This window comes from Psammomys obesus, unplaced genomic scaffold (genome assembly GCF_907164565.1).
Source record: "Psammomys obesus unplaced genomic scaffold, mPsaObe1.curated_primary_1811, whole genome shotgun sequence".
Taxonomy (NCBI): Eukaryota; Metazoa; Chordata; class Mammalia; order Rodentia; family Muridae; genus Psammomys; species Psammomys obesus.
The window spans coordinates 357,532-371,140 of NW_026596406.1; the positions used below are offsets into that span (position 1 = coordinate 357,532).

General features: G+C 42.6%; 1 protein-coding gene across 1 annotated transcript in view; it reads left to right on the forward strand.

The window, feature by feature from the left end:
- The window catches only part of Unc13b (unc-13 homolog B), a 192,244-nt gene that overhangs the window by 160,626 nt on the left and 18,009 nt on the right, over positions 1-13,609 (forward strand). The window contains exons 12-15 of the mRNA XM_055597640.1: positions 7,130-7,176; positions 9,598-9,676; positions 11,641-11,715; positions 12,342-12,561. Of these exons, the coding sequence (XP_055453615.1) occupies positions 7,130-7,176; positions 9,598-9,676; positions 11,641-11,715; positions 12,342-12,561 (421 nt within the window). The remainder of the gene's footprint in view (positions 1-7,129; positions 7,177-9,597; positions 9,677-11,640; positions 11,716-12,341; positions 12,562-13,609) is intronic.

Here is a 13,609-nt window from a genome sequence, read left to right on the forward strand (position 1 = left end):
CATTATATGTGTCTAGTTGTTCAGCCTAACTTGCTAATATTTGTTTCCTCCAAAATGGCCTTAGCACATTTGTCAGCTGGACTGGCTGTGAGAGTAGGGGCTGTACTGGACTCAGCCCTTCCCATTGGTAGCATGCCTTTATGCCTCTGTCCTTTTGGAGACATTCTCTTCACTTGCCTCCTATGAAAGCTGTCAGCGCTCACTCTAGCCTTTTGTCATTGCTTTCAAGTCGTGCTTGCCTTCTTTCTTTATCTCGTCAACTTTGTAGCATCTCAAGGCTTGACCGTGCTACTTTCTGTCTGCTCATACCCACTTTTGAAGTGATAATTTTCCAACCTTAAAATTTTGTATTCACTCTAAGACTCATGTTCAAACATCTTCCACATCTACTCATTGTTAGGAAGTAAACAGGTGTCTCACACAGAGCATATTCCAAACCAAACTCTACATCTCTCTCTTCAATTCCCCAACAACTATTTTCTTTACCTGATTTTCCTTACCATTAAATTGCAGTCATTCTTGACTTTTTTTTCTCCCAGCTAACTACAACCCATTAGTAAATTCTGCTTCCTCTACCTTTAACTTCATTCTTTCTTTCTTTCTTTCTTTCTTTCTTTCTTTCTTTCTTTCTTTCTTTCTTTCTTTCTTTCTCTCTCTCTCTGTATGTGTGTGTACGTATATATCCCGTCAGAGGACATCATACAGGAGCTGGCACATTCTGTCTAGCACATAGCATGCAGGGTTGGACTCAGTGCCTACAACTGCTGAGCCAGCTTACTAACTCATCTTAAGCGATGACTTCCACATCCATCACATTAATTTCTGCTTAAGCCACTTTTTTTTCCTCATCTAGATTATTGCAGTAGTCTAATTGGCTTCTTTCTTTAAATTCTTGTCTATATACAGTCTGTTCTGTCACAGCAATCAGAGTAATTATTATCAAAGATCATGTCACTTCTTAGTCACAACTTCAGTGATTTTCTGTCTCACCAGAAGGAGTTTTTCTCAGGGCTTGGACTAGCTCTTCATTGAAAACTTGAAAACTTGCTCTTCTTCCACACCAGTTATCTTGTCACCTTAGGCTTTACACTTGCATGTATTAGACCTAAAATACTATTCTTCATGGACTCTCAATGTTTTTTTTCCCTCTCTTTTCTAACAGGTCTCTGCTTAAATATCTTATTGATGAGGCCTCCCTAACAAACTTTCAATTAAAAAAATGTTTTTTGTTTTTTTTTTGTTTGTTTGTTTTTGTTTTTTGTTGTTGTTTTTGAGGCAGAGCCTCATCCACACCCCATTGGCATTTAGTTCACTGTGTAGCTAAGGACAGGTAACATTGAACTGCTGGTTCTTCTGTCTCTACCTCTGAAAGTGGCACAGGCTTCTGACATAATTTCTTTGGTTCTGGACAAGAGAACTTTTCTTAGAAAAGCCTTTTGTTTTCTAAATCCTGAAATTTATAGATTCCTTTTGCTAAATACAAGGTCAGGATTTTCTGAGCCTTCTGGCTATAAAGGTAAGATCAAATATATAGTGCTTGTTCTCAAGAAAGTTCATAGATTCCTTGCACATAAGATGTTCTTAAGAAATTCACAGTTTTTAGGCTAAGGAATGGCTCATTTGGTAAACTGCTTTTTTAAAAAGTAAACTTTAGTTTATAAAAACTAAAACTTTATAAACTTTTCTATAAACTGAGTCTGATCCTTAGAACTCACATAAGACACCAGGCATGAAGCACTTACCCTATTATCCCAGTGCTGTGGAGGCGGGCAGGAGGCACTCTGGGCTTGCTGTCTAGCCAGTGCAGCTCCCTCGGTGAGTTGTGTGTTCTGTCAAAGACACTACCTTAAAAGTAAGGTAGAAGGAAGCAGGATAGCACAGGGTAAGGCACTTCCTACCAAATTCAACAACCTGAATTTGATCTCTGGGACCCACATGATAAGAAGGAGAGAACTCCGACAATTTTTCTTCTGATCTCTACAACATGCTGAGGTATATGTGAACACTTGCATGTGTTATACACATGTACACACACACACAAATACAAGCTCATAGTTCTCAACTGTAAAGGGAGGTATTATACAAACAACTGCAAGAAACATACTATTGATAACGTACATGTTGATAATTGATAATGCCGTAGAAGAGTCCACACAGAGCAGTGGTTTCTCCTGACACACGATGGAGAGGTGCCTTCACCTGCCTTTGGAAGTTAAGTCAAAAAATTTCACAGAGGCTTTAATATTTGATCTCTCCTCTTTCTCCCTCCTCCCCTGTCTCTGGTTTTGAGACACAGGGTTTCTCTTTGTAGCCCTGGCTGGTTTGGAGCTCACTCTGTCAACCAGGATAGCCTCAAACTCAGATTGAGCTCAGTCTTAAAGAATAAGCTCTGTTCCATGAGCATGAGAGAGACAGAGATGTAGATTCAATGGGATCACTCAGTAAGACTTTGCATGTGGGGTAGATACAGAGGAAAGGCAGAAGGATAAGTTATAATGCTGTGAAAATTTAAAATGTCAAAGGACTTTATATGTTGTAATAAGGCATGTAAGAATACAGCCAAGCAAAGGAGAACTGTGATATACATTTTTCAATAGAAAATAATAGGAACTGGAGAGGCCCATATCCAGGGTCAAGAGGTGAGCATAGAATCTCCAGTCCATCTGAGAGGCAATGAGGTTATGTAGTAGGTCAGTGGTAATCTAGAATGCAGATCAGGAAAAGGTGGCAAAGGTATTTAGGAGGTGGGTTATAGAGGACTGAATGATCAGCCTGTTCTTACTGGGGAAAAGAGGGAAGAATCCAGTTGTCTGGCTGTGGGTGTGTGGGAAGATTTCCTCAGGCCTTGGATATAAGAGGTTAAGGAAGTATGTGGTGGTGGTGGTTGTGGGGTGTGCGAAGGTGCTGTGTGGTAGGCAGGTAACAACCATGCTGGGCTAAGCAACGATCTTGAAGGGTAGGTATAGCTACTGTCAGGGCAGCCCATGGAGGAAAGAGACTAGTGTAACAGCAGACTGTCAGATGAAGGAAGTATCTGGTTGAGATTCAACATCTGATCTATCTGTCATAAGTCTCATGTGTATGTGGTGGAATTTGTCAAGGCATTGTAAGGTAAGTCCTAAAAAGAAGGCAAAGATAAACAGAACTTAGATGTCTTAGAAGGACTTAATTAACTCTTACCTGGGTAGATATCAGTTGTATCAGACTGATAGGACAAAATGAGTAAATAAATATTTGGATTTTTGGCTCTGTGGGAAAATGAGATTGTACAAAGTATATAGAAGCCCGAGAAAATTAGTGAGAAAGGAAAATTTGGGGGTTTGAACCAAACCTTTAAGAACCTTGATGGCTTTATCAGCTTATTATGTATTTAAAATATTTTTGTGTTTTTGCATATGTATGTGCATTTACACATACTTGGGCTTGAGGTTAACATCAGGAGTCTAGGTTGTGTTCCACCTTGTTTGTTGAGGTAGGGTTTCAGCTGAACCCAGAACATGCCAGTTCAGCTTCTCTAGCATCCCCATGCCTTCCTTCCAAGGCTCTCAGGCTTGTCTAGCATCTAGGTGGTGGGGGGTGAGGGGCAGGTTGGTGGTATTGTACTCCAGTCCACAGGCTTGTGCAACATTTCTTCAGCCCTAAATCAATTATATTTTACTTTTGAGAATAATTTTTTTGGAGAAATCACGGGCAGGGAGGGTAATCAGAATATGGTATGATATCAAGACTGCATTTAAGTGAAGGAAAGTAACATCTCTAATTTGAGTCTTAGGGTCAAAGTATTTCTTGTCTAATTTTTTTTTCCTTGCCTGATTTTTTTATTCAGAGAGAAGAAGTATTCTCAGGAGGGTGGGATATAGGTGTGAAAGAGATCTGTCCCTGTTCCAGGAAGCACCTTATCTTTCAGTCCCCACTCACCTTTCTGGTACCACACTGGTTTGGAGGATTCCTCTTGCTGAGTTCATCCTTCTATCTGGACAAGTGATCTACTTGGCCATCAGAAATAGCTTAAAGAATTGGAAACTTATGAATTAGTATTTTTTTTTGTGATATGATAGTGATAGACATTCAAATGGAGAAAAAAAAAGTTGAAAGGCCTAGTTGGATGGATTTCATGAAGAAGGAAGCCTGTGGGCCTGGCTACATGTGGCCCTGTAGGCAGTGTAGTCTCTGATGAATAGAAAGGGAAATTGGTCTCCTGCTACTTGCTTGACCAGTCTAAAAGTGTCCGTGTCCTTTGGAATATTGCTCTGAAATTAATACATACTAATAATTGCTGTGAAATCAATACATTATAATGACAACTGACATGGGATCCATGCTTTTAGTATCCACATCACTGTGGTCTGTTAGAGCAGTTGATACTCCGAAGGCCTTTTACACATTCAACATCTTGATCCTGCTTGTCACTCTAGGCCCTACTTTGGCCTAGATTAATGTAGTCTGGAGAAACATGCTCAGATTTAATGCAAGGCCCGGTCTGCACTGTGAAATGGGAAGGGCTCAGCCACCAAGCTTAGGGTTTGAGGACTTATGTACAGATGAATTCAATCATCTTTCGAAGAAAGAAGTTACTATGTGCTCAGCAGCTTGTGCTGTCTGCGGGAGGAGTCTGATTCTGTGGCACTGGCAGCCCTGACTCTGAACACAGACCACTGTGGAAAGAGGAAAAGGACAAGTGGAATCCCTAGGCAGATCTTGTCCTTTGTATTAAGTACCCCCTGGATGTTGTTGCTAAAAACCAAACCAGCCAACACAGTAAGTAAGGATTTGGAAGCTAGTCAGGTGTCCTTCATGGCCTTCCCCAGTGTCTAGAGCCTCTCTCCTTCACATCCCTTAGGATTAGCTGCCACTCTTTTTGGGTTCCTACAATAGAACTGAATCTACTAACCTTTCTGCCATTTTTGTTTTTTCCTGCTCTTTCTCTTCCTGCAGAAGGAAAGCGAGAAGCTCTTCAGGTTGTGCCTCTGGTCGTTTGGGCCTATTTTGTTCTTTATTTCTGCTGTTCTCGGAGTACTGTGTGTATGTATGTATGCATGTTCTGTGCCTCTGAGCAGTGGTTCATGTAGGTAACCTGTTTCTTCAGAAAGAAGTTTGTATGCATGCTTATTCTGTGTGTGCTTGTGCCTCTTTCCTGGAACATAGTGGAAGAATGTGTGTGTGCCGGCATGAATGCACATTCAATACAGCATGTGTGTGCTTCCACTTGTACTCAGTCTGACACTGCAACACACTTCATTGCCCTCCTTTTCTCCTAGTTTTCACAGTGTGTGTCCATTTCCTAATTGTTGTTGCCAATTCTAGCGTATGATGTAATCAACCCCTGGCTGAGCCCGGCATGTTCACATACTTTATAGCTTTGTCTCTTGTCTGGTACTCTAAGTCTAAAAGTGCATTTATGCTTTGAGCTAGCTCCCCGGCCTCTCTGGGCACAAGCCTCTGTACACCTGTTGTATTGCCACCTCAAGCTTTGTGACCACCATTGCTCTGTGCCTGTTAGCAATGGCTCTTGAGTTTAGTGAGGATTTACTTTGCTTGTGATTTGGGTGCTAGCGAACACTGAATCCTGTTCAGGTTAGTTTGAACATAGGTTCTGAACCTATAAGCACAAGATTCATGTTCACCATGTCTTCTCTTCAGATACACTTTTCTGTCTAGGAGTCTACCTTGTATAAGTATTTGGCTAGACTTCTTCCTGCTCCCAACCCTCCTTCAGTGTGCTGTGTATGCATGCTGTGTGCTTCTGCAAACTGTTGTCCTCTCTGAGCACAGGAAGTGTGCATGATCTGGGCCTAGCTCCCAAAGACTTTTTTGTCTGTTTTCTGAAGCCAAGTAGTTTCTGGCAAATGTCTAATTCCAAGAATTAAAAAAGAGAGAGATAAGAATCTGCTCAGTGCAGTAGCTGCCTCCAGAGGGAAGATACATTCTGGTTGGTAGGCTCTAGGAATGCACAGATGCTTGGCCTTTGTCTCTGCTGCCAACATCCTTAGAGACTGTTTCCCTATTATTCTCACCTGCTATTGTTTCTTCTGTTGGCACATCGTTGTTTGCGCCATGCACTCCTTGCTCCCTTTGTTCCTACCCTCCCGTTAACACTGTCATCCACTCCAGGGCTCAGGTGGCACAGGGATGGAATAAACAGATAAGTTAAAATGTGACAAGGAGTTTCCTGAAATGGATCTTTAATCCAAATGCACCTGAGCTGTTGCCCTTCTTTCCATCACCTGCTAGCCCTGTCTTAGCTGACCATACTGTTCTGTCTTGCCTCAGTTTACCCATCACCCCATCCAGAGATAACCACATTATTTTTGCCCCACTTTTGGAGCTCATTTGCACCAGGGTAGTTAAGGGGCAGGGTAGTTGGGTTGGAAAGGAACAAAGCAAGCCAGGAGGTCCCAGATGTGCTAATACTAGTTTCTTGCTTCTTAGAAGCATGCACAATGGCTTTCCTGGACACTCCTGTTAACTTTAGAACTCTCTTCTCTTCATTGCTTAAAACTTTCCTTGTTGTTTGTTTTTTACTTTCGTTTTATGAAGAGCCCTTTAAAAACTGGGGGTTGTTTTATTTTGTTTGTAACTGTTCTTTCCTTGTCTGTTTGGTACCTCCATTTTCAACTTTTCATCCTAAGTTTTACTTCTCATAAAGTTCACCAGACTCATAACCCAAGTATTTAATCTGCCGTATGATCTCTTACTAGATAGTTTATAAAATGTAGAGACTGGACTCATACTTACATACTCGGTAAGCTAGAGGCTCAAGGACCCCATGCTACCCCAACTTCTTTTTACTTCAGTAAGGCCTGAGATCCTGAGAAAGCCCTTTTCCTGCTGTCTACCAGTTGCTTATATAAAGAAGGTAAGAGTTCTGCCCACTGTGTCTTCCCAGCAGATCTTAGCCACAGGACCTCAGAATTTGAGCTTCTATTCTTTCTATGTACTGTGGCAAAAGAAGTCAGGTGCTGCTCACTACGGCAGCTTATTAGCTGCCCAAGGTGATAGGGTATTGGCTTAGACTTCAGACTGGCTCTGCCACAAAATGGTTCACGGGACCTACTTTGCTCACTGCCTGACCCTATAGGCACTCTCCCATCTTTCCCACAAGCTGACTTTTTTGTTTCTCTTTTTAAAGATCCCAGATGATGGTGACCCCTCTTTGCCTCAGTGGCTCCCAGAAGGGTAAGTGATTCTCTTCAAGCTCCCTATGGATCTCATCTCTGTCTGCTTTTAGTTTTTCTCTGGAGATATGTGAGACAGCTCTATATGCTGGATTGTGGCAAAGGAAGAGGTCCCACCACAGGTTGGCTTTCTCTAAGGAGAAAGCCACTGACTGACTCCCTAGAGGCTGAAGCAGGAGCCTCTGGGCCGGGAGAGATTGCTTTAGCATTCCATCTTTCCTGTGCAATTTCTTATGTATCATATCATATATAGCAGTAATGTGCTTTTTGTATAGAAAGTAAGGCCATTTATCTGAAGAAAATTTCTATCTTCATTGTTGGTGTAGCTTATGAGATTACTTTCTGGGCTCAGGCCTGCGTCAGTTGTCCAGAGTCACTTATGACGTCCACTGAAGTCAGGACACAGTGGCATCCCTTTTGAGCTTTGTTGCTCTGTCTGAGCTTCGTTTCTGGCAGTTTCTGACCCATGTAATCGCACCAGTCATTTAAAGCTCAGTTGATGCTCACAATTGACTGATTATACATGAGAGAGGAGTTCAAATGTTTCCCACGGCCTCTCTCTCCCAACATTATCCATTTATCTCCCTAGCCTTCCTTTTCCTGTTACCCTACAAAGGCTTATGACATCACACTTCTCAGCTGCCTCCTCCCACTCTTAGCTAAGGAAGAATATCAAATCATAAAGTTAGCTTCTATATTTTTCACACACACACACACACACACACACACACACACACACACACACACACCCTTTATCTTCTTTGGCCAAGACAGTTTGTTTGAAAGAACCAACCTGTTCCATCTCTTTCAAAAGACAATTTGTTGCAAAAGCCACTTGACTTAACCAGAGCACATTGTAGTTGTTAGAACTCACTGCAAACTTGAATTCACTATGAGTTCCTGTCACTAGTTGCTTTTGTAGTGAACTTTAGGTTATTTCTTCCAATAATTATTAAATACACACTGTATGCCAGTAGAGCAGATCCAAATCGGCTTTAAAATGAAATACAAGGGTTTTCAAAATAATTTTCTCTTGTCTTCCTTTCTGTGCTTCCTAGGCATAGCAGTCTCATTAGTAATCCACGGCCTGTGCTGACCTCAGATGTTTACTAGATGTAAAGATATTTACTAGACATCTGTATGTTGAGTTGGCTATTCCAGATCCTGGTCTTACCCTAATTTGTGATCTTTGCCTAGATCATGGACACAGTTACTTATTCTTCTGAGACTTCTAGCTTTAGACCAGTTGTGGTGTACAACCTGGCTACCTAGTATCTCTAGCTCATTGTTCTTAATAAAAGCAAGCATATAATTAGGTAAGTATGTTCGTGTGCACCTCTAAATCCAACACTCTGAGGCAGGAGGGCCATGAGATTATGGCCACCTATGTAGTGAATGCACAGCTGCCCGGACAAAGTAGTGAGACCCTATCTCAAAACAGAGCCACGTATGTAAGGTTTGTTTTAGGGATGATCTGTTTGTTTCCATTGCAGCTCATAATTTCAGCATTAGAGCAGAGACCTTTATATTTTTCTTTTTAACTCAACCTAAATTTATAGAAGACTAAAAGAAGACATAGGGAGTTGGCAGAACTGCAGCCAAAATCCAGGTTATCCCAATACAAAACTAATCTTCCTTTGGAGGCATGCTCTGTTTTGCTTGTTCTTTCTAGAATTGCATGTTATTAATAGAATTAGGCAATGACAAAATAGCAAGTATGGCTAAAGCACAAAAGCTTTGCAGACACTCAGTTGCTTGTGTTGTGCTTCTCTGGTACCTGTTGATAGGCATTGAGGACTAATCCAGACTCGCAGAGTCCCTTTGCTGTTTCCCTCCTACCCTACCCCTGTGGCTTTGTGAGTCTCCTGTTCTACCTCCTCAGCCTCTTCTGAGTTATGGAGCTTCTCTATCCATGGAGATCCTTTCTGTCAGAAGGCTTAAGGAGACAAAACCGATGATTCTCTTATGGTTAGATGGAAGTCTCCCTCAACATGTCATTGTTTAGTAGTCTTGCTTACCTAGGCAGCAGGCTGGTGGAGGCAACTGTGGCCCTGTTGTAGCCTAGACTGTACAGGACTTCTCTTGGTCTGTGCGGAGTGGAAGCTCTCTTGGGCACCAGCTCCCACCTTGCCTTCTGGAGTATAAGATCTTCAAATAAACAAAAGTGCCTTGAGCTATTTCAGTGAGATAAAAGAGCTCGTAGCCCTTGGCTCGTAGCCCTTGGCAGGAAGCACTGAGAGACAAAAGGAAGATTCCAAGCTGGTCCCTTGAATTTCACCTACCGTCTTCCTTAGCTCTCTCAAAGGCACATGGAGGTTAGTTCATCATCCTCTGAGCAAAGGGAGAACAAGGATAATAGAACACAGAACCTGCCAGTAACTCAAGCTAGACTGAAGATTCTGATGTTTTCTTCTTTCCTTAGGCCAGCTGGAGGGCTCTATGGCATTGACAGCATGCCAGATCTACGAAGAAAGAAGCCACTGCCACTTGTCAGTGATCTGGTGAGTGAAGACCCGATGTTAGCTTGGGGTATACACCCCATGAGATCTTGACAAGCTGCCAGCTTAGAATCAGTCATTTCAGACTTACTGATACCTAATGATGGTTTCAGTAGTACCTAGTTCTAACTTATTCCCAAGTCAGAGCCCTGGGTTCTTCAAAGGGTCAAGTTCCTATCTGGAACATTTGTCTGTATTGAAGGTATAAGATACAGGTGTTCCAGGTAGGAAAGTTGCAGCTTCCTAGAGGAGTTAAGATACCTTCTTTGATAACCTGAAATGGGGCCTGACTCTGGCCTCTATCTAGCCCTTAATTTAGATTATTAAGTATCGTGTGTGATATGCTTAGCTGGATCCTGATCCTTCTTAGAGGTCAAATGAAAGCTTGTATTCTATAGAGTATATCTGTTAACCTAAGACATTGAGGGGAAACAATAAGACATTTGTGGAACTGAATTGCATCAGGCTTAGGAGTTGAAGAAGTTCTTAGTATCTTCAGGATGACTAAAATATCCTAATGTAGGCTATCCTTTCTAAAGCGTGATCAGTTTGAGGAATTTTTTGTAGGCTATGAGTGGTGGGAATAGAGTGGAACCCTGGCTTTCCTGGAGCTCTTAAGCCAGATACAAAGGTGTGACAGGTCAGCGCGACGCAAACCCCTTTTTTTCCCATTTTCTACTCCTGATACTCTTATTTCTCCCTGTCTGTCCATTCTGGTTTTCCTGTCTATTTCTTTTCTTTCTTCTATTGTCTGATCTCTTTTTCTCCCACTAGTTTCTTTTTCCTTCATTGGTTGAATGGAAATGTCACCTACCTTTTCCTTATCATCCTTTCTTTACATATTCCCTACCATTTCTGTATCTTTCTCATTCTCTTATTCTTTTAGTGTACCCACTTTTCCACCAGGTTTTCATCTAGCTGGTAGAAGATGGATTCTGTTGTCATATTTTCTTTATTATCTCCTTTATCACCTTCTCTTTTTTCTTGCTCCTTTCTCAGTAGTCCTCCTTTTCCATAAGCAAGTCTGGATCATGTCATGTTTTCCCTCCCCTGTCTTTTACCCTTGCCTGTTTTTCCCTTTGACACATAATTGTCCTTAGAGTAGCCACTCTCAGCCTGGGCCCTGGGCAGCTCTCTGGGTCATTAGAAACTGTTCCCTATGGTAAACTGGAGGAAAAGACCCATTCAGTTGCCTCTGAAAGTTTCTATACCTCAGGGGGCTTTAACATCATGTTGTTCCTTTCTTTGCTCTCCTCTGCACAGGCTATGGTGAGTGCATCCAGAGCCCTTCCCTGTCCTCTTACGAGTCCACATCCCCAAATTACTTGGGCCCCTCTCAGCTGATGTTTTTGCTTAGGTTCATATGAATTCTGCCTGCCTAATGTCAGCTGCCTTAATGACATCATGTATCTTCCAGGGGCTTGGCAAGAAACATGGGGTTTCTCTACACAAGGACCTGACTGGCAGGCAGCCCCAGTTCTTGAACTTTACTCCCTGTCCTGTCTGGCCACTACTGCCCCCTTTTACTTGTCAAATGCTATTTTTTTGGGCTGCTGGCCTCTATATCTCCCATGGATTGGGTGTGGGGAGGTATCTGGGCATAGGGACAGCATGGATGGTTCGTATATGTGACTCTAATAACTTGTTTGTGTATTTTATTCTTATGACCTGTTTCTTACAATAATTCTAAGCTTTCCATTTTCCTTTGCCTTCTCATAGACAAGGAGTTTCTTTGGGCTAAGATACCCTAAGAATAATAAAAGAGGAAAGCCCTTTGGATGGGGGATATCCTTTAGGAAGTACTGTTCTGACATTGCTAGAACAGTCCCTTGAGGGCCTGGGGTTTTATGTCTTTACCTGGGGCTCTATTACCTGTTACCCAGGGTTAGTATCTGAGTGACAGCAAAAATAGGAACAAATAGACTTTGCCAGTGCTAGTCAGGGTTGACAGGCAACTCTTTCCACAGTCACTGGTCCAGTCTCGGAAAGCAGGGATTACTTCTGCAATGGCTACACGTACTTCTCTCAAGGATGAAGAACTGGTAAGTCCTCATGGGCTTTTTTGAGTCTACTGGCCGATGAATTGATCATCTCTGGAGCATACTATGAACTTTAACTATAAATTTTTGAATTCTGGTATATAGTTACCAAGATAGTGTCTGATCTCAGTTTTCTACAGTGAGAGAAATGAGAGTTCATATTGGAGTCTTAAAGCATATAACCACTGATCTTCAGGTTATTTTGTTTTTTTATTTTTTTGTTTTTTGAGACAGGGTTTCTTTGTGTAGCCTTGGCTGTCCTAGACTTGCTCTATAGACCAGGCTGGCCTCAAACTCACAGAGATCTGCCTGCCTCTGCCTCCCTGAGTGCTGGGATTATAGGTGTGCACCACTGTGCCTGGTTGATATTTATAGTGATCCCATTCCCCTCTGTTTCTCTAGAATGAATGGCTGCTCAGACTTATCTATGGGCCCACATTAGGCAACCAGAAGCATATTCTAGTGTGTGCTTGTCTGTGCCAGGCAACACTCTGAGCTGCTCCATGCTCGGGTTTGCTATCCACTACCACAGGAGAAAGCAGGGACCTGACTGCCCCATAGGTTCTCAGCTCTGGTACTTTCCAGCAGTCATACAGTTTTTGGTCTGTAATGGGGCGTGTGTCTTTCAGAAATCACATGTGTATAAGAAAACTCTTCAGGCCTTAATCTACCCAATCTCGTGTACCACACCACACAACTTTGAGGTCTGGTCCGCCACTACACCTACCTACTGCTATGAATGTGAAGGCTTGCTCTGGGGCCTTGCCCGGCAAGGCATGCGCTGCAGCGAGTGTGGAGTCAAGTGCCATGAGAAGTGCCAGGACCTGCTCAATGCCGATTGCCTGCAACGTGAGTGGCTCCATGGGATGGAGACTGGGGAGCAGGGGCAATGGGGCCTTTCTAAAATAGTGTGCAGCAAGAGCAATAGTGTCTGCCTCATCATTTCTCTTCTGCCTTATTCTGGGGCCTCCACTTTTCAGGAAAGTGAGGTGCTTAATCAAGAGATATTGTTTTCCAAACAGTGGGTCTTAGGGTACCCTCTTTAGCTTCTTTAGGGAAAATTCTTTGAATTTTCTAAGGCCTTCTGATGGAACTAGAGCCTCTTGCAGGATTCATTTGATTCCAGAGACTCCTGTAACTAGAGCATGTTTAATCAAGGACTGAGAGACAAGAAAAGAGATTTCTATGAATTTCCAGGCCTACCAGAAGAGCTTCCCATAGGTCTAGATCCTAGGAGGCAGAATTTATTTCCTGTAAGTAGATCTTTTAGACAATAGAAGTTTCAGGTAGATACAGCAGCAGTCTAGAAGGAAAGTGTGCCAGGCTCTCGAAGCCCAACTATACATGTCATGTGTGGCTCTGATAATGTCAGAGCATAGCAACCGGAAAAGCAACAAGTTCCCAGCAGGGAAGGTGACAGTGCTGAGTTCCTGCCACTCTGCCCAACTTTTGCTGAGCTTGCTCTCATTGTGGCCAGATTCCAGGAAGAATGGGCGTAAGGGAATGTAGGTAAGTACACTCTTAGCTCGCTGTGTGTCTCAGCTGTTGCTCAGAGCCTACTCATAATGGTGCTTTAAAGATTGTAGTAGAAGCAAATAATGTGACCATTTCTTGAGCAGTTGCTAAGTGCCAGGTTCCTGGCTTCATGCTAGGAAAGAATGTATATTACAGTACAAATGTTGAAAGAATATGTATTATAATCCTGCCAAGTGTGGGGGTACATTCCTGTAGTCCGAGCACTTGAGAGGCAGAGCAGGCAGATCTCTGTGAGGTCAAGGCCAGCCTTGGCTACTTAGGGAGGTCTAAGACAATTAAGGCTACATAATGACACAGAAAGACCCTATCTCAACACACACACACACACACACACACACACACACACACACACACACACACA